At 42.9% G+C, this 21,659-nt stretch overlaps 1 protein-coding gene across 1 annotated transcript in view; it reads right to left on the bottom strand.

Annotated features, from left to right (window-relative positions):
* Positions 1-21,659, bottom strand: part of TNRC6B (trinucleotide repeat containing adaptor 6B) — a 262,680-nt gene that overhangs the window by 106,778 nt on the left and 134,243 nt on the right. Inside the window, 3 exon segments of the mRNA XM_075009512.1 lie at positions 2,376-2,720; positions 11,665-11,686; positions 17,429-17,516. Of these exon segments, the coding sequence (XP_074865613.1) occupies positions 2,376-2,720; positions 11,665-11,686; positions 17,429-17,516 (455 nt within the window).

Below are 21,659 nucleotides of genomic sequence, written 5' to 3'. Positions count from 1 at the left end.
AGGGTGTGGGTGGGTAGAGGTAAATGGGATGGACCCCGCCCCCCGCCCGGGCCACTAACTCAAGCACCCATTTGTCCGAAGTAATGGCGCACCAATGGTGGAAAAAAGGATGTAGGCAGTGGTGGAATGAATGGCAACCATACTGTGTGACAGCTGGGGCAGAAAGATCTCTCAGGCTCTTGATCACACCCTCAAAACTGCTTATGCTATTGAGCGTGGGATGCCACAGCTGTTTGTGTTATTGCTGTGAGGCATTCTCTGCTGGGATCTGTGCTGTTGGTGAAGTTCAAAGCATTGTGGTTGCTACTGGAACTGCTCCTGTGGTCTTTGATAGGGAGAGTACCGGGCCTGCTTGAATAGGGGGTTGTACATTCCCAGCATAGCGTGAGAATCCTTCATAGAGTGAAGGACCTCATGTGTCTTCTCCGTGAACAGATAACGTTTGTCAAAAGGGCAGGTCCTCCATTTTCTGCTGCAGGTCCTTGGGCACCCCTAAGGGCTAAAGCCACGACATGCACCTCATGACCATGGGGTGGAGGCTGTGACCCTAGCTCCTGTGTCCATCACTGACTGGAGTGTGTGTGCACAATGAAGTGCTCTTTATGGACCACATTCATGAGGGCTGGGCGCTGCTGCTCAGGTAAGGAGGGGACCAACTCCTGCAGCTCAGAGTAGTTCAGGTGGTCATAGTCATCCAGCATGGCCACATGGTTCACCACCAGCAAGAGTAACATGGTGCCTCATGATGCTCCATTTCTTACTTGTCCTGTCCTGAGCAGCGGAACAAAAGGATTTAGTTTTGTGGCAGATGGCATTCACCACTAATGAATTTGGCTGAAGATGAGTGAACAGAAATTCTATGTCCTTAGATGCCATGACATATTATTTATCAGCCCTCTTGTTAGTGGGAGGAATGGATGCCAGCATCTGCCAGATGACAGCTGTAGGGTCCATTATGGCTTCATAAATAGGTACTGAAATTCTGAAGGAGGAGGGAGGCTGTACGGTGCGGCGAAGTCTGTACCGTTTAACCGGTACGTCCTGCAGATCCTTCTCCTGAGGCTGGGCCATACATCAAAATAGCTCCTGGAAAGCCCATGAGCTGTCCATAGGGGGAGATGAAACAGAGAACAGTGCATCTGGTGAAGACAAGGAGTGATGACGTAGTCTTAGTTTATGAGGACCTCTTATGTCCCAGGGTAAAGGCATCTGAAGCTGGTGGTGCTGATGGTGTCTGAGGTGCCAACTGCTGATGGCTCAGCTCCAAGTGCACCGAATTTAGCGGTGCCAGCTTTGACGGTGCTGGGGACATGGCCACAGTCTTTTCAACTGGCATGGCCTGTGAGGATGGCACCAGAGGTGGGCCCACCTTCATGGATGGGGTGTCAATCAAGACAGAGGGTATACGCAGAGTCCATACCCCTGGTCTTCCATGACAGTTTCGTGGCAGAGGGTTGCTCTGGGATCAGTGGTTGGAGGAAATTTTCCTATATATAAAGTCTTGAGCCTGTTGATTCAGTCTCTCCTGGTCCTCACCATCAGATTGGAGCAATGGATTCAGGATTGCACACACTTGATGCAGAAGACATGGCTGTCAGAGATCAGCATGGCTTCCCTGAACACTGTGCATTGCTTGAAGCCCAGGAGGCCCAGCATGGTGATGACGAAGCAACTAATTCTAACAGTTTTTTTTTTGAACTTCGAACAGGAGAGAAAACTTAGACAAGGTTAGAATAAACACTAAACTAACAAATCTCTTCTTTGTCTTTCAGAGGGAGAATGAAGCTCCATCTGCAGCTGAGGATGGTAGGGAAGAAACTGAGAGGCATGCACCAAATAGCATGAGGAGGAACTACTTGCACACATATGGTGCAGAAAGCCACAGCTACAGAAGAGTCTCTGAGCACTGGCACAAGGACAAACCTACACTCAGACTGGAACAACCATAGGGACACTAATCCAAGAAGGAAGCTTTCTTTTTGTATTACAAATTACAACAAAACAGAAGTTCCAAACAAAACCAGAAATATTACAATACAGAGGATAAGAACCTTAGGTTGCAGATCATAATTTTAAGGCAAAGGATTTCCCTTTGATCCTAGTTTCCATAGCATCACTCAATTAGAGAGGTGCATTAATGTGCCTCAAAATGGGGAGACAACCTTATCAAGGATCTGATACCGGCCACTGTCAGAAGCAAGAAGAAAATACTGGACTAGAAGGGCCATTGCTCTATTCCAGTGTGGCAATGACAATATTTTGGGCGGAAGGGAAGATGTGAGGGTCAGGGGGTTATTTAAACAAACAAACAAGCAAGCAATCAGTATACTACAACTGTTAAAATGCAGATCCTTAATTAGCTAAGCCTTCCTTACCTGTTGCAGTCCCACTGTCGCTCTGCAGCAGTGCTCCTGTCACTGGTTGTGCGTTGGTTGGATTTGCTCCAGGAGCTGAAGAGGGAGGAGGCCCGGCCCCACCCCCAAGCAGCATACAGGATGGCGGAGGAGGCTGCCCACGTTTCAGTAACACTTTGTGGTCCTGCTGGCAACGGAATCGCGGAGGCACCTCCCGAGGCATGTAGCGGGCGGCGCTTGGCGGTTGTCCGTTCGGCACTGCCACCCTTTTGGCATTGTTGCCACCATTGACTGGTGGCGATGGAGAGCTGCCAATTGGGCTGGCGGCCACTGGCTGGCTTGAACTTTGTTTCGTCACTTCGGGCACTGCAACACAAGAGGAAGGAAAAATTAAAATTTTATAAGATCCAAAACCTAATAAGTGAATATAAGTAGTCACAGAAAATGAACTTTGGTTCTGATAATTCTCCTCTCAGAATACTCTCAGAGCTCCATCAAGGAACCAGTCAAATTAAAAAGAAAAAATGGTTATTCCCCTTTCTGTGACTGTTTTTCTTTGATATGTTGCTCATATCCATTCCAATTAGGTGTGTGTGCGCACCACATGCACAGTCACTGAAAGAGATAAAGCAAACATCCACAGTAGGCAGGAACTGATCCCTTTCAGATGCATGAGGTTTTAGGTAGAACACTGTTAAGCATATGTTCTGGCCCAGGTGAAACGGGGAAACTACCTTGGAAAAGAAGACTGTACAGTTGCAGCTGAACCTTATCCTTAAGAAACAAAACAAAACAAAAAAACCCACTCAACCCTGTTTATGGCTATTCAGAGGTTAGAGCCTTAAGCTCAGAGACATACTGAGCAGATTTAATGGATACCAGGAAGCCTTCCTTCATAGGCATATAAATGGGGGTGCATGGAGCAAGGGGCTCGGGGTGGGGGTAGGGGAATGTTAACCAGGAAAGGATGAGGCTGAGGTCCCATTGTGGGACTGGGTCAAAGACTTGCAGGTAGAGACTGTCCATCCCTTTTAGAAAACAGGTCACCAGCTGATTTCCAAAAACCAACTGGCCCCCTGACCCTGGCTGGAAAGCTAAAATTGCTGCCAGGTGAACCCTTAAGGAAAAGAAGCAAGGCCTGTTGGTGCCTATGTACAGCAGATAATCAAGAATAAGGGTACTGGGGCCTCCATAAGATGAAATTTTTTCCATTTGGCTCAAATGGAAAACCCCTTCCACTTGTCAGTATAAGTTACTTGATTAGAGGGCTTCCTTCTGTCCATCAAACTCCGCCACGAAGCCTCTAACTTTCCAAGGAGCAGATACAGACTTGGGCCATGGTATAGTATTCACAAACATCAAGAAGAAACACAAGAGGAAGTATAAGATATGGTTTAAGAAAAGAAGAGACATGGCAAAGCTAGGCAAGGGAGAAATAGGGAATGCATACAGAACAGCAAGTGAAGAGAAGATTAGGAAGAAGAGATCAATAAGAAGTGGATTACGCAGGAGACATTGAAGGTGGTCCGAGAGAGCAGAGCACTGAAAATTAGAAAGGATGTTTCCGAGGGTGCGGAACAGCAACACAGAGTGAAATGCAACAAGGTAAACAAAAGCGGCCAGAAAGGATAAGACAAAATGGTTAAAGAAGCAGTTTGAAGATATAGAGAGGTATTATGGCGAGTGTAAGACTGGGGAGGTGTATAAGATGACCAGAAATATTAATAGGAAGTGGCAGCCGAAGCAGATATCTATCAAACATGAGAACAACAAGGCATTCATGACTAAGGAGAAGGTTGTGCAGCGATGGACAAGATATTGCACTGATCTGTACAAAGCACAGTTGGACCTGAGTGTCTCAGGTTGAAGAACTGAAAGAAATATCTCCGCCGAGCATCGACAGTGAGACCAATATTTGTAAGGAGGACGTAGAAAGAACAGTGAAATGACTAAACAACAACAAGAGCCCTGGAAGTGATAAGACCAAGGGAAAGATACTCAAATACGATGAAGAAGCATGATTCAGGAAACACACGACTGTGTAACGTGGCATGGGAAAAAGGGGAGGCACCTAAGGAATGGACAAGATTCATGCTGGTGACAGTAAACAAGAAAAGGAAGTACGCTGGAGTGCAAGAACTACAGAACAATTGCCCCAACAAGCCATTGAGGCAAGGTGCTGATAATCATAGTGACGGAGAGACAGATCGCAGATAGAACATCTAGCAGACGAGCAAGCAGGACTCAGGAAAGACAGAAGTACCATGCAACAGATAGAGAAAGCTCAACGAAAAAAACAAGAACCTCTATAATTGCTTCGCCAATTTTCAGAAAGCATTTGACAGTACAGATCAGAAAGTGATTTGGACAGCATCGGAGCTGTACAGAGTGGATCGCAGACTGATATGGTTGTTAAAGAATATCACTGACAATGCAGAGGCAGAGGTGCAGAGAGTCGGGAAGTTGATTTAGAACGAGTGGAGGTATGAGACAAAGATCAGATATCCCTGAATTATCTTCATCATGCATCTAGAGAGAGCAATGGACAAGATCAAGGAAGAGGCAGAAGGGATATCTGTGCATGGGGAAAGAATTAACAAGTTGAGGTTCACAGATGATATAGTTATCATTGAGGAAGCTGAGGAGAACATAGCAGAAGTGGTGCAGGTGCTAAATGAGGAAGGGAAGTGGTATGGACTGATTATGAACATAGGTAAAACAAAAACAACGGCATTTGGAGTTAAGGATGTAAGGAAAATCAATGAAGATGGATTTGAACTAGAGAACATAGAGAAGTTCACATATCTGGGAAGCAACATAATATATGATCTAGACTGTAAGAAGGAAATAGTGACTAGAATGGTGAAAGCGAGAGCAAGTTTGAAGGTGATGGTAAGATCTGGAAAAGCAAAGCAATTATCTGAGGAACAAAACTGAGCATCTTGAAAATGTGTGTATTCAGCAGTATGTTGCACAGATGTGAGACATGGGTGATAACATAAGATTCAAAGAAAATGATATTGGCGTTTGTGAGGAGTTGTTATAGAAACATCCTGAGAATAGGACGGATGCAAAAGGTCACCAACGAGGAATTATGTGGGAAGCTACAGCTGAAAGAGAGCCTACTACAGAAGGTTACACAAAGGAAGTTACAGCTATTCAGGCATATCTGCAGAATGAACAATGAACAAAAAAACAAGACCTTGGTATTTGGCAATGGACTGTTTGAATAGGAGAGGCAGACCCCACAGAGAATGGGTAGATGATATAGTAGACTGGTGCTGAGCTAGTCTACAGAAACTAAGCCTCCCCATGCTGGACAGGGAAAGATGGAAGGAGATAGTGAGGGAGGTATCAGACACCAATAGGTGCTGAGCCCATGGTTGTTTATGATGATGATGATGATGACGACAATACTGCCCATCAGAACACTGCAAACACCCTTTGAGCATTGGAGATACATAGGATTTGGCCACAGAGCAGCCATGCTGTAAGCTGATGGGACTGCAGATTAGGGTGGAGGTGGCACAAGTGGTCCTGGGTTAGCAGGTTCAGAAGCAAAACGCAGAGGTGGGGCCCATACAACATCATGGTTAAACCACCATTGGTGGGAATCTAATACCTGAGAACTCAAAGTGACCGCCCAGTCCAGGTGGTGGTGGCTTGGTTTGTACACCTCAATTAACCAAGTGTGAAGGAGTCTCAGGTGTGGCCAGGCGAACTACACCATGCAAGTGCAAGCCACCACATTGCTCAGGAGCTGGAGGCATGCCTCTGTTGTAGCACTCGGAAAGCACACTAGGCAGATAATCAGATCAGAGATGTTGAGAAATCTCTCACCAGGAAGAGAGACCTTGGTGGCAACTGATTCTAGACGGGCTCCAATGAAGTCTATCCTCTGTACTGGAAATAGGGGGCATTCTTCCACAATATTAGGCCCAGTCACTGGAAGGTCAGTCTCACCAGGCACACCCACCACTGCACCACACATCTGGAGGGTCTCTTTATTAGGCAGTCATCCAAGTAGTGCTAAACCTTGATGCCCAAGAGAGAAAAAGGCAGCCGTGCATTTTGTGAATACCCTGGGCACCACTGACAGGCTGAATAGCAATACCGTGAACTGATAGTGGCTTGCTCCTAGTGCAACATGAAAGAATGTTCTGTGATGAGGTATTGTGGAAACATACACAACCTTCAAATCCAGGGTAGTGTACACCAGTCGCCCAGCTTCAAAGAATGATAATGGCTGTCAAGGAGATTATGTGGAACTTCAGCTTTTACAGGTACCTGTTTTGGTCTTGCAGGTCTAGGATAGGTCAAAGCTCCCCCCTGGACTTGTGAATAAGAAAATACAGGGGGTAAAACCCCATATCCCAGAACTCCCAAGGAACCTCTTCCATCACTTCCAGCTTGAGGACTGAGAATAGCCTCCTGTTGAAGGAGCCACTCGTGATAGGGTCCCTGAAAAGGGACAGGGAGGGAGACTGGAAAGGAGGGGTAGACAGGAACTGGAGGGTATATCCCTTTTCCACTGTCTAAGCCCCACTTGTCCCTGAAGGTCTGCATACAGGCATGGTAAAACTGGGATAAGGGGTGCCCAAACCTGGGGACTGGATCCGGGAAAATGAGTTGGATGTCATCCTCAAGCACATCTTCAAAAGTTCCTTCTGGTGCTAGGGGACTGATGGGAAGATGACTGCCCCTAATTATTCTTAGAGGAGTTTGGGGGCTGCCTATGGTTCTGGCAATTGCCCCTACCATAAAAGTCCTGACTCTGTTGCGGAAAAGTATTGTGGAGGTTTGAAATGCTTCCTCTAGGTGGCTGGGGTATGAAGGTTAAATGCCTGCAGCATGCCTCGACTATCCTCAAGACAATAAAGCCTGGAGTCAGTCTGTTCCATAAACAATCCTGTGCCACTGAAGGCCACGTCTCAGATTGTTTGCTGGACATCTGGGGATATCCTAGAGGCTCAGAGCCATAAGGAGTGATGCACAAAGACGTGTGTCACCATTGTATGCACCACCAAGTCAGTAGCATCTACTGTGGCCTACAACAAGGTGTGGTAGATCACCATGCCTTCCTCCATAAGGGCCCCAAACTCAGTATGGGACTCTGAGGGTGTTCCTTAAACTTCTGCAAAGAGGCGCACATATTATAGTTATAGCAGCTACGGAGCACTTCCTGGCTGGCAATCTTCAACAGGAGACTGCCTGTCAAGGACACCTTCCTGTCCAGCAGGTCCAGTTTCTTGGCCTCTTTTCATTTTGGAGCGGGCCCTTACTGACCTTGATGCTCTTCAGCATTGGCAGCATTCACACTCAATGTGCCCAAGCGCAGGAGGGGGAACGTGTATTTGTAATGCTTTGAGGGAACAAGTACTTCCTTTCCACACCCTTTGCACCATTTTTATGAATGGCAGCGCCAACCTAGAAGGAGCCCCAGAGGTCAAGACGTTCACCATGGGCTCAACATCTTCCACCACCACCTCTACCTGCAATGCCATGTTACTTGTCATTCTTCTAAGGAGTTCCTGATGGCCTTTATCATCAATAAGGGGAAGGGATGTGGAGGAGCCTGCAACTGCCTCATCAGGAGAGGATCATGATGAGGGGGGCTGTCATGCCCACACTGTCTGCACCAGCTGACTGTGCAGATTGAACCAGTGCCACTTCCTGAATCCTGATGCTATGTCCAATGCTGGGGTGCACTGCAGCTCCTACACTGGAAGGTACAGGGCCTATGTCCAGTGACTGCCCAGTTGATGCCCCAGGCTTCAGCACCGAAGCAAGCTGCTGGGGTTGACAGTGAAAAAGAGTCTCCATGAGAATCTACTTAAGTCTGTACTCTCTGTCCCTCAAAGTTCTTGAGCAGAGGCATTACAAAGCTTCCACTTCTGTGTAAGGTGCGCCTCTTCCAGGCACTTTCAACTGGAATTGTTGGGGGTCCCCTGTTGGCAGAAACTTCTGGCAGGAGACACAAGGCTTAAAGCAGAGGGTTCAAGGCATGTCCTGGACCCAGCGAAGGGGATGAGAAACAAACATCAGATATTTTCTGATGAAAAGGCAAGAAAGCCAGAGACAAGAAGGAACTGAGTATGTGCGTGCGCGCATGAGCACTGTTATCTTGGCGCCACTCTGTGGGTATCCACAGCCAACCTACAGATGCTACTGGGTGAAAAACCTCCTGACAACTGTGCACATGGTACGCACACACCTAACTGGAACTGATTTGAGCAAGCACTTGAAGAAGTAGCCCCCCCTGTCATAACCAGTGATTCAGACATCATGGGTAAAATCTCAAACTTAAGTTTTATATTTAAACTAAGTGATTAATACAAGTTTTGTATTTTTCCTCCATATTTCTTAATCGTTGGTTCACTTAGTGGCAGCATCTCCTGCTGTCATGGATGCTGCCATATAGAAAATCTGAATTTAGTTCCCAAGCTTTTACCAGACTCATTATGGCTATGTGGTTACCACTGAAAATGATGGGATTTTCTTGTTTGTTTGGTACAGCAAGGAGATAGTTCATCTCATCAGTTATCTTGCCATAAAATGCTAGTGGAGACCAGAATGGAGTTTTCTAGTGCCCTGTAGTTAGGTGAGGTCAAGCCCTGTTGGGTGCCATAGCTACGAGACCTCATCTAGCTACATCTGAAGGCTATCTGGTGCTTTGTCTCCATTAGGGTTTGACAGCAAGAAAGCCAACCACAATTTGTTTTAACACTGAGACAGGTAAATAAACAAAAGCACCATTTTGGGCAGTGACAATGTAGTCTAAGCCAAGTAGAATGCACAGCTGCTAAGGGAAGGAAATGCCTTTGTTTGTTCTGAAGCAGCGCTCTCTGCCTGATCTAAGAATGGTGTTTACAAAAACGGTAATGAGATCTAGCCAAAATGGGCTTGTATCTAAGGGCAGGTTTCCTCTCTGAGGACCTCTGAGTAGAGGTGAAATGATTGAGGGGGGAGGAGGAATGAGGAAATCCTAGGAGAGCCTGCGCCTTAACAAAACTATATTCGTCCACTTGGGAGAAGCCATAAATAGAATTCCTCTACTCTACACGTTTCTAGAAATGAAGCAAAGCAAGCTCACATGTTAAATAGTTTGTGAATAACAGCAGAATTTGTTACTTCATAACCAGGTTGCTATAAGTCAAAACATTTCACAGTGACATGAGCAATCTCCAAAACCAAGGACACATTTTAGAGCTGTAACTTTTCCAGTCTCTTGCAGACTGAAGTAGCAGTAGCACAAGAAGGGGCTATTCTTCTAAACATATTCCTGATGTTATCAACCTTTTACATATAAGCCAGGAGACTCTTTTTTAGGAAAGCAATAGAATATAACAAGAATAGGAATTCCTCTAGAACAGTAGAATGTGTTGTATCCCAGTTTTATCTTTCAAAATAGTTGGTGACAAGTTCTCCCACCTTCCTATGCAAATTCCATTGTCCAAAATATTAGGAATTTTCCTTTTAAAATTTAAACCAAATTACTATTCCTCCTTTGCTGCCTCTTTTAACTGGCTGTTTCCTCCACTACTTTCACAATGCTCGGATGCAAATCGAGTTCAACTATGGTTTAATCCAGGTGAGCAAGTTAAACACTTAACAAGATGCTTATTTCTCTCCATTTGACATTCAAGTCTCTATGCTTCAAACATCTCTCAGTTCACACAGAGGTAGAAAGTATTCCACTCACTTTGGTGTTCCCTCACTAAGAGCGTCTCTCTTTTCCATCTAGTGGAGTGAATCTGTTGGTGGCTGTACTTCTAAAAGCCTGCACTTTAGGGGTTTCAGCATTAGCTGTGATGGTCTTGTGAATTAGATTAAGATGTTATTTTATTCAAAAAAAATCTCTCTTTCCTTCTTCAAAAAGTTTGAAGGCTAACCAGAAATGCTCCTCTTAACCTTTATAACTAAATGTTGCTGTTCACTATTCATGCAGCCATGCCTCATCTTGGGACCTGAGGGTCCTCCTCCCTTATTCAAGAATTTCACTCAAGGGCAAAGGCCTGTTTTGAGCCTAAACCAAGGGTCTGCAAACAAAATAGCAAGAAGAGCCATTTTTTTTCAAATTTGCTTACAAAAATCAATACTTCAAGAGCCACAATACATGTAAATATGACAATCCTTAATAATGTCAAAGTTTTAAGCTCATTTTAGGATAAATCTGCCCCTCTGATGCCAGAATAAGACATTTTTGCACAAAGGATCTAGGCCCCACCTACTCCAATGCTTTCAAAGACATTTGTAGAATTAGGGCTCTAAACATAATCGTGTCTGTAACCGTGCTCACTACTCATGCAATATGTGGTAGCAAATGGTGTTTCCCAAACAGTAGATAATTCAATTAGCTAACAGAACTTATTTTCTTGGACCTGGTTTAAATCATTAAGAACTGTTCGATGGCAGGGTTATGGCTCAATAACCACATGGCCAGTTCTCCTATCTAACCCTTTTTGACACCAGGGACTGGCTTGCCGCCTTCTTATATTGTGTCATGGAGATTTCAGTGATTAATAATGGTGCATCTACCAGTCACTGAGATACACTGTCCTCTAAACAAGGCAACACAGTGCATTGCCCTATGTACAGACAGCAATGCTCTGCATGCATATCCTGCAGTCACTCCCAGGATGAGGGTCTCTGCCCTGCACGTTCCCCCTGCTGGACAGCAGCAGCAGACCCAGCCAGCAATCACTGATTTGCTGAACCAGTATGCACTGTGCCCAGAGCTGGGTGGGGACAGGATGCTGCTGCATGCCCAGAGAGCCTGGGGCTAAAGCACAGCGGCAGAGACGCTGCTAGCCTGGCTCACAAGGAGGCAAGAGGGGTCAGCACACAGCTGCTGGGGACAGAGCATTACAGCTAAGTGGAGGGGGATTCAGGAGGAACCCATCTTTGGGGGAAGGTGGGGCACCCAAACCGCTCTGTTCCTGCCCAGAGCAGGCTCACTGAAGCCTGCTGCACCACACTCTGCTCAAGCCCAGATGACACAGCAATAGGGCCAGACCCCCACCCTCCCGCATCGAGCACTGGCCAGCCCCAACGCCTACGGACTCCTGACCTGGCCAGATGTGAGAGGGGAAGGAGAGAGAGTTGAGTGCTGGCCAGTCTGGAGGTAGCTACTATTTTTTCAGCAGCAGCAGGGCAGCGTCATTACAGCACCTGGAGCTGCAGAGGAGTCAGAGTCTGGAGCTGCACATGACTCCTTAAAGAGCCACATACAGCCCCGGAGCTGCAGGTTGCCAATCCGTGGCCTAAACAAAACTATGCTACATATATTTAAACAAATTAAATTTCTTACCTTTGGTTTTTTGATCTGTGACCTGCAAATTAAATACAAGGAAGTTAATAAAAGCAAGATACAGCTGCTCTACAATACAGCCTTCATATATTAATACAAGACTAGCCCCTCAGTTTGAAAATCAAAAGCTTAAGTACACAGCTCAAAAATATGTAAAGATAAAATTGTCAAGAGAAGAGATATTTATCATTACTTGTGTAACAGATCAGGTCCAAACATTTGAGAAAGGTCTTATTTTTGTAAGATACTTTCCCACTTTAGCATTTTAAAGCATAAATAGGTATTCACTCTAACAGTATTAAAAAAATCATATTTTGAAGGAAACCATTGCCTTAAATTGCAAAGCATAATGGAACCAAACTTAAAGAATGCCCCTTATAGCCCATAAGTGAGCACTGTTATGGTGACATACCATGCTGCCTTCAGGGACATGAGTGAAGAGCCCCAACCCATCTTTCTGCAGTCTTTCCCTTCGCCTTTCTTCCCTGACATATTCTTTTTAACAGGACAAGACAACTTCAATCTTCTTATCATCATCACAAATGGGAATCTGTAATACCTCCAGCATCATCATATTTCAAAATCTGGTGAATGTAACAGGCTCTCTATTATACCAACCAACCCCTCCAATTTTTGCTTCTGCTGTATTTTTAAATACTTTTAGCAATACAGATTTTTAGAGTTACAGTAGAACCAAATATGCTGCTGGTATGTTCTCCCACATTCTTTGTGTTGTGACATGTTTTGAACTTATTCGTCATGAGCTCCTCTACACAAAAAGGGAAAACCCCAAGACCATCATGTGTCAGGCTTTGTGCTACCTATTCTTAAAAGAAATTGCTGAACCAGTCCCCAATTCTGGATAGTAGTCACAATAAAGAATAATGGAAACACTACCAGTAAAGGACAATTTATTGCCTACACCAACCTAGCCAAATCTCTTTTGTATGGTAAAGAATAATAAAAAGAACAACCACCACTCAATTGCTGTGGACATAATTCCACTTGGGAAAGATTCTTTTTGGGGCATCGGAAACAGAACACACCCCAAAAAATAAAATGCCATCCCTCCTTCCATGCTCTATCAAAACCTCAATCAAAAATCATATAATTCCTAAGTCACACAATACATCAGGCAGCAAAAATACACTCTTTTTCATCTACCCCAATATAGTAAAGTGTTTTTAAAACACAGCTAAAATTCTCCCTCCCCCACACCCTCTCTAGAAACAGGAGCATAATTATGATATTTTTACACCAAAACAAACCAAAATAAACACACAATTCATGAATGCCATATTGCTGTGCTAAAAAAGAGAGAGAGAAGCAGTTAAGTAGCACTTTAAAGACTAACAAAATAATTTATTAGGTGATGAGCTCTCATGGGACAGACCCACTTCTTCAGATCAGAGCCTTACCAGAACAGACTCAATATATAAAGCACAGAGGTCCAAAAATTGTTATCAAGGTTGGCAAATCAGAAGAGCAGAGGGGCAGCGGGTGGGGGTGGGGGGAGTTAAATGTCAGATTAAAAAAAGTATGTAGAACAGTCCTTATTTGGGCCAGGTAATTGTTGCCCGGGTTCAAAACCACTTGTTAATGTGTCAAACTTGAATATGAATGTCAGTTCTGAGGACTCCCTCTGTAAACAAGTGTTAAAGTTCTTTTTCAGTAAAGCACAGACTTTCAGGTCATTAACTGAATGGCCCACTCCATTAAAGTGCTGGCTCACAGGTTTCTGAGTTAAAAGTTTTTTTATATCTGATTTGTGTCCATTCATTCTTTATTGAAGAGAGTGTTTGCACTCTGTCCTATACACATGGTGAATGGGCATTGTTGGCACATGATGGCATATATGATATTAGCTGAAGAACAGGAGACTGTGCCTGTGATTTTGTGAATAACATGGTTCGGTCCAGTCATGGTATCTCCAGAATAGATATGTGGACAAAGTTGGCATTAATGCGGTATAGCCTGTGATTGCTAGTGAGAATCCTCAGTTTGGGAGGTTGTCTATAGGAGAGAACAGGCCTGTCACCTAGGGCCTTCTGGAATGTGGTATCCTGATTTAGGACAGGTTGTAGGTCTTTAATGATGCATTGCAGTAGTTTGAGTCAGGAGCTATAGGTTATGACCAGTGATCTGCTATTGACTTTTCTGAGCCTCTCTTGGAGTAGTTGGTTTCTGGGTATTCATCTGGCCCTATTGATTTGTTTTTTTACTTCTCCTGGTGGGAAATTCAGGTTTATGAATGTTTGGTAGAGATCTTGTAGTTTTTGGTTCTCTGTCAGTAGGATCACAGCAGATGCAACTGTACCTAAGGGCTTGACTATAAATGATGAATCTTGTTGTGTGTGCAGGGTAGAAGCTAGAAGCGCGTAGGTAAGTATAGTCATCAGTGGGTTTCCAGTAGTGTGAGGTGCTGATCCGGCCATCACTGATTTCTACTGTAATGTCCAGGAAACGTCTCTCTTCTGTGGAGTGGTCAAGGCATAAGTTGATGGTGGTGGGGTGCAGACTGTTGAAGTCTCTGTGGAATTCTTCTAGAGTCTCTTTACCATGGGTCCAAATGATAAATATGCCATCGATGTAACATAAGTAAAGGAGGGGTAATAGGGGACGAGAGCTGAAGGAACTGTTGTTCCAAGTCAGTCATAAATATATCATCATATTGTGGGGCCATGTGGGTGCCCACAGCAGTGCCACTAATCTGAAGATATAAATTATCCCCAAATCAGAAATAATTGTGGGTGAGAACAAAGTTACAGAGGTCAGACAACAGACTGGCTGTGGTAAAATCAGGGATAATATTCCTGATCACTTGTAATCTGTCTTCATGTGGAATATTAGTGTAGAGAGCCTCTACATCCATGGCAGCAAGGATGGTATTGTCAGGAAGTTTTCCGATGTTTTGTAATTTCCTCAGGAAGTCAGTGGTATCTCAGAGATAGCTGGGAGTGTTGGTGGCGTAGGGTTTGAGAAGGGACTCTACGTAAGTGGATAGTCTGGTGGTAAGGGTGTCAATACCCAAAACGATAGGGCAGCCGGGGTTTCCAGGTTTGTGGATTTTGGGAAGTAAATAGAATAATCCAGGTCGAGGCTCAGATGGTGTGTCTGAGGGACTAAGGTCCCCAGTAGCAACAGGGAGTTCCTTAAGTAGTAGTTGTAAATTCTTTTTGCATTCCCAAGTGGGATGAGAGGAGAGAAGTCTGTAAAATTTGGTGTTGGAGAGTTGTCTGGCTGCCTCCTGTCCATCATCTGACTTACTAATAATGACAACAGCACCCCCTTTGTCAGCTGGTTTGATCATAATGTCGGTTATTTTTTGAGACTCTGGACAGCAAAGCGTTCAGCATAGTTGAGACTGTCTCTCATTTGGTATTGTTTGAGTATAATATCAGTTTGTGCACAGTTGCAGAAGCATTGTACGTAGAAATCCAGACTTTCACTACGGCTGTCAAGGGAGTCCACATAGAGGAGTTGTTCTTCTGTTGTTGGTGGGAGGGAGTCAAGAGAGTCAGACTGATGTCCATAGATATGTTGGAAGAATTCCTTTAGACGGAGACAGCGAAAGAAGGCTTCAAAATCACCACAGAATTGTATTAAGTTCATGGAGGAAGTGGGGCAGAAAGACAGACCCAGGGATAAGAGAGAGACTTCTGCTGGGCTGACTTTAACAATATTGTTCATTGAGCTGTGGTGGTTGGAGCTGTAGTATCCCGAGGTATCAAGTAATTTAGACAGTTTATTGTCCTCTCTTTTTTTGTAGGGAGTGGAAGTGTGCTTTACAGATTTCCTGTCTAGTATAGGTAAAGTCTTGCTCTGTGGGATCTTGTGTGGATACCTGATTATTTATGAGAGTTTCAAGTTCCGAGAGTCAATATTTAATCATCTTTTGTTTATTGCAACGGATTTTGATCAAGTGGTTCCTCAGTTTCTGAGTGTGTGTGTGGCACAAATTCTCGCTGTAGTTGGTGTCATACGTTTATTGTAATGGGTTTTTTACTGTCAGTCCCTTCAGTACAATGTCCATTTTCTTGCATTTGGAGAGAAAGATGATCTCTGTCACAATTTGCAGTGCTGCTAGCTTTAGCATACTTAACCTGGGACACAGTAAATGTCATTGTAATAAAAATCTAACAAAGACCATTATTCACAGAATCATAGAAATATAGGGCTGGAAGGAGTCTTGAGGGGGTCATCAGCTCCCAAATAGTGCACTATGGCAGGACCAAATATACCTAGATGTCGTCATTGTCCAACCTGCTTTTAAAAACCTGTAATGATTTCTACATCCTCCCCTGGAAAAGTTTCTCCGATTGACCTCCCATACACCTTGCAACTTGCCAGAAGTACAGTTGATTTTGTGCATCTCTACCAGATGCATGAAATCAAACCCCAGAAGACTGACCCCAAGTGGGTCTTCTGGGGTAGACACAGCCTCGGTTTACCAATAATGGACCATCCAGTGACAACCATCGAAGACAAAAAGCTACAATATCAGCCACTTCAACAGCTTTAATTGAAAACCAAAAGTATTTTGTAATGATGAGTTGCATGTGACTTCTTTGTAGATTATCTTCTCTCATATACCATGAGAAAGATGCATGCTGGCAAGAAAAGTCATTCTTTGACACAGAATATAAATTTCAAACAACTGCCTGTTCTCTCACTGCACTGTGTTCAAATTTGTAACTGAACAAAATGCAAAAAGCCTGTAATCCCTCTTCAACTGACCAAGACCTTCTGCCCCTTAATCCCCAGATAGCTTTCCCCCTAAAAACATTTCAACAGGACTAGCCTGTAGAAGATAAAAAGATGTCATCTTTCCCAGGACTCTGGGTGGATATCATAATGGAAAATTACTGGAGAAGTTGTGTTGTATATTCTTTGACAGGCAATGGGCAACAATCCAAAAATGGACAGCATTTGACTTCTGCATTCAGAACTCAGGATACTCCGTAAGATCCAACAGTGATGTTTCCAGATGATTACTAATCTTTTTAAGAGCTAGCTGGACACTCTCCTTAGTGTCTCCCTCTCCTGTACTTGAGCGATCGTGAGTTTACAGCAACAGCCTGATTTTATGCAACAAGCTTTACAAACTGCTTGTTTCACTGAAATACCAGTGTACTAGCCTAGCGTCACTGGTTTCTTCTTACAGGGTACAAGTGAAGCAGCTCTTGCACATCATTAGTTGAAAATATGTCAGTTCTTTTGTACTCTCCACTGCTAAGATAGAGACTATCTTACAAGCAACTGAAATTAGACAGATGGACAAAAAAGAATCCAATCCACATATTCAGAATCTCTTGTTACAGTTGTGGGATAAATCAAATCTTCTAATAAATTTAATGAAACAATCTTACTGATATTAATATTTTTATACTGCACTATACATGCATGAACACCGGAGGTTGCACTACTAACTATACCTGTTCCTAAATCCACACAGCAATCCCCTGAAATACATGCATTTGACAGACATGTATCTCATTTGTGTGACTGGGACAGGGGATCCCCCTGCGAAGGGAGGAAGAGAATTGGCAGAGCACTTGGCTCCACCAGCTTAGCCCCAAAGGCTGCTGCTGAGGGGGCAGGTATCCCTCTGTTAAGGGTGGCTAAGTGGAGCTGGTGGGGCTGAACTGGCAGACCCAAGTGCTCCGCCAGCTGTAGCCCTTTAACAGGGTGAGGGCAGGTCCCCCAGTGAAGGATTCTACATATTTAACAATTAGGAAACAGAGACTTTAAATATCAAACCTACCTTCTGAGTAGAATCCTTCTTTTTCTTATCCTCCTTCTTCCTTTTCTTGTCTTCCATTAACTGTTCTTCCCTTTCTTGCTCCTTCTCTCTGTTAAAATCAAATAATCTATCAAAACACAGTCAAACCGTGTGCATATGCACACACACACATTCATACTGACTCATTCTCTCTCCGTTTCTTTGCCAAGGAAGGTGAGCTCAAAAATAAGACTTGGATCTCTTCCATCTCCAATTTGACAGACAAGAGAGCATGGACAAATATTTTATAGTCCATTCAGAATCTGCTTGTAGGAGTTTACAGTGAATCAACATTGCAATTTGTATTTGGTAGCTCAACATGGTCCCAATCTTGCAGCTTGCAATGCACGAGAAGACTCCTTAGAGACAGACACACTTCTATTCAAGTTAAACCCTGTATAAATAAAGTGGATGCCTGCCAACAGTCCTAGGAAAATTTTTTTAAATACTCATGAAACCAGTCTGTACTACTATTTCCTGAATAATCCTGTATTTTTTTTCTTCTGACAAAGCATTACAAAAATGTAGTTTCGATACCTAATGACTTGGTCTCATATAGCATTTATCTTTAAAAGTGTAAGATCGTTCACTTACTTGTAGCTATGTCATCAATAAACTACCAGATATGTCAAATCATATAACTTATTATATGATTATTATACACAATTTTTATTTATAGGATACTATACCCACCTACAGTATATTTTCTGTGATGAAGCTTACATTAAAATGAATTTCTAGGGAATCTTTTTCATAGGCATTTATTTTAAAAAAAAAAAAAAAAAGCTCTTGGGCAGATGCTGCTGTTGTCATGCTATCATCTTGGTTGCTATGTTTTCTATTAAATATGAATGTGCCAGAAAGTGATTGGTTAATTCACCACAACTATGTTACAGGGTGAGCTGTTTCTATGGTAGCCAGCCAATCAGATGAAAATGTATCTTCATCCACTCCAAGGGAATTTGGACCAACAAGACTTCAATTTGCTTGGAATAATTTTATTTTACCACATGCAATTTAGGACAACTAATTTAAAAAAAAAAATCTAATGGCTGATCAGGGTACAATGGTTATTTTTTTTGGGGGGAAAGGGTTCAAAGGACACAAGAGGAAGGTATCCTATATATTTTGAAGACAGACAGTAGCTTACAAATGTAATTTACTGTTTCTTCATGAAGAAAGAGATTCGAGTGTCAGATATACATGAACATAGTATTCAGACTTTTTACTTTAGATTAACCCATAACACCATCAGCATTCTAAATCTCTGAGATGTTAAAAAAAAGTTAATATAAAGATGTATTTACATTATACTGGAATATGCAAAAGACATATTGGTGCTGACTGAAATGCTTATATCACAGAAGCGGCATACTTGAGAAATAAATCTCAAACTTACTTTTAACATAGGACTACAAATGATCTAAAATGAAGTGTCTTCTCTTGTGAAAAGGTTTGAACCAGCTGAATAAATGCCTAGTAACCATTCATCAGAGCTAGCTACTCCAGAGACTTCCTTGCATAAAAGTTATCCTACTTTAGCCAGCTTCTATATTTGTACGCTCACATTTATTACCACACTGAGGTGTTCAGAAAGGCACACACAAAACTAGAAACTTCTTTTTGAAAAAAAAAATCTACCTGTTAGTTTTCTGAAGCCTTTTATAGACAAGGAGGTTTCTTTGCACATCCAAACCATAAGGGTTCCTGGGAAATTAACAGAACAGGCTAGTCTCCTAATCCCAGGCTGTCCTGCTGAAGAAAGAGTCCTGGGATTTCTAAGTCCACCACCCTTATGGCTACCTGAAAATGGAGTGCAGACTGGAAGGTCTCCATTTCACAAAATTCAAAACAAGAATTCCATGTCATGTTGAACAGCTTGCTTTACACATCTACCGTCTAATAGTTTATTTACTAGCTGAGTTCTCGCTCCCTCCTTTGTGCTACAAAATGTCAAAATGCACTTCCCAGTTCAATGCCACACTAATGAAAAGTCCCACCATTTTTTCAGTTGTACTGATAAGCATATGATAGGGAGTAAAGAGGAGGATTTACATGGAATTCAAGAGTAAAAACTAAACATTTTTTCATTTTCCTTGAGCCTGTATTTTTAAGCAAAATGTAAATCAAACCTTACTCTGATACTCAGATTTTAAGCTAGTAAAAACAACAGGTTTCTTCTTTCATGCTGTCAAGACTTTTTAAAACCGTGTTGCACCAATTATGCGTTCTGATTTACGTGTGACAGCTATAAATAGTACCATTAATGAAAAGCAATTTTTCCTAGTACTATTTGCAAGAGCTATACAAAAGGATTTACTGAGACAGACACTAAAAATGTAATTCAATTACAACAATTTGTGATGTCAAAAACACCAGACTTAATAGTGGGCAACTGGGTCTAATATCATGATATGTAGATAACCTTCTCTTTTAATATAGCTCCCCTCCTTTTAGGGAGTGACTGGCAAGCAAGGATTAACTGTGCAGGGAAGAAAATCAGAACAAAAGTTCTGTGCAACTGCGCTGAAGATATAGTTTACAACAAGCTGTAATGGAAAACAAATCTATAGATGCTGGCTTTGAAGACTATACAGTGAAAATTTAGCTGCAGTTATTTGTTTGAGTGATGCCATACAGCTAGAATGATGATTACAGGAGATGCTTTCAAGAGTGCACAAGCAAAAGGGAATTATTAGTATTAAGGCTGTAAAGAACTTTTTTCTTTGAATCACTTGATTTCTCTATCATTTTATGAAATATTTTACAACGATTATGCTTATCAGAACATCTGTCAAAAGCTACAGTAATATAATAAGTAAAAACATTTTTTATAATTATTTAGACCCTTGCAGAAGTGAGGCCAGAATACAGAGGTTATCCCAAACTCTTGACAAATATGAATTAACTCAAACCCCTGTAAGGAAGAAAATTATCCCTATGTAATAATGAACGGAGAATCTGTAGCACTGAAAGGTTTATAAAATGGTACACAACACATTAGCCACTAGCCACATGTAACAGCAACGAAGGGTCCTGTGGCACCTTATAGACTAACAGAAAAGTTTTGAGCATGAGCTTTCGTGAGCACGGACTCACTTCATCAGATGCCAGCATCTGATGAAGTGAGTCCGTGCTCACGAAAGCTCATGCTCAAAACTTTTCTGTTAGTCTATAAGGTGCCACAGGACCCTTCGTTGCTGTTACAGATCTAGACTAACACGGCTACCCCTCCAATACTAGCCATATGTGGTTATTTGTATGGTTGAGTGTGGCTAGTTGGCTTGAACAATAAATTATTTTCAGAATAACGTGACAAGTTCATTGGACACCACAGGCTTAATGAAACACCATTAACGGAAAACTTATCAATTGTGAAAAAAAATTAGCCAGCGTTTCAGATACCACATATGCCCCTGAATTCTACAGCCAATTGTTATGAATTTACCATCTCATTTTAAATCACATTTTTTTTTCACACTGACCAATGAGACAGCTGAAACTGCTGTATTATACCAAGCGCAGTCAAAACATACAAAAGTGGGGGGGGGGGGGGGGGCGGTCGGTCGCAGGAAGTCAACTGGAGAAAGTATTGTTACAATACTATTTAATGTCATAACAGTAACAGATACAAGATTTCAGACACCTGTGACTTCTAAATTGGGATTTTTGTTGCCCTCTGCTGGACACTCTCCAATTTGTCCAGATCTTTTCTGTAGTGGGGCCCAAAACAGGACAATACTGGCAATGATTCTACTAATAGAGCCCAATGTGCTATTAACCTTCTTGGAAACATGAACACACTACTGATTCCTACCCAGTTTTTCATTCACTGTAATTTGCAGGTCCTTTTGTGAAGAACTGCCATTTAGCCAGTCAGTGATCCCACCCTGTAGCACCATATGGGATTCTTCCATTCCAACTGCAGGACTCTGCACTTGTCCTAGTTCAACCTCAGCAGATTGTTTTTGGGTCCATCCTCCAATTTGTATAGGACACTCTGTGCCCTATCCCTATCCTTCAGTATTTCTGTGTCTTCCAGCAGCTTAGTTTCATGCACAAACTTGCTGAGTGTAACCCATTCCCTTATCCAGATTATTAATGAAGATGTTGAACAAAACCTGCCCTGGGACCAACCCCTGGGGCACTCCAGTTGATAATGGCTCCAACCAGACATCATGTTGTTGATCACTACCTGTTGAGAGACAATCTA

This window comes from Carettochelys insculpta, chromosome 1, assembly GCF_033958435.1.
Source record: "Carettochelys insculpta isolate YL-2023 chromosome 1, ASM3395843v1, whole genome shotgun sequence".
Classification (NCBI taxonomy): Eukaryota; Metazoa; Chordata; order Testudines; family Carettochelyidae; genus Carettochelys; species Carettochelys insculpta.
The sequence above is the reverse complement of the archived record's forward strand: the minus strand, read 5'-3'. Positions and strand labels throughout refer to the sequence as shown.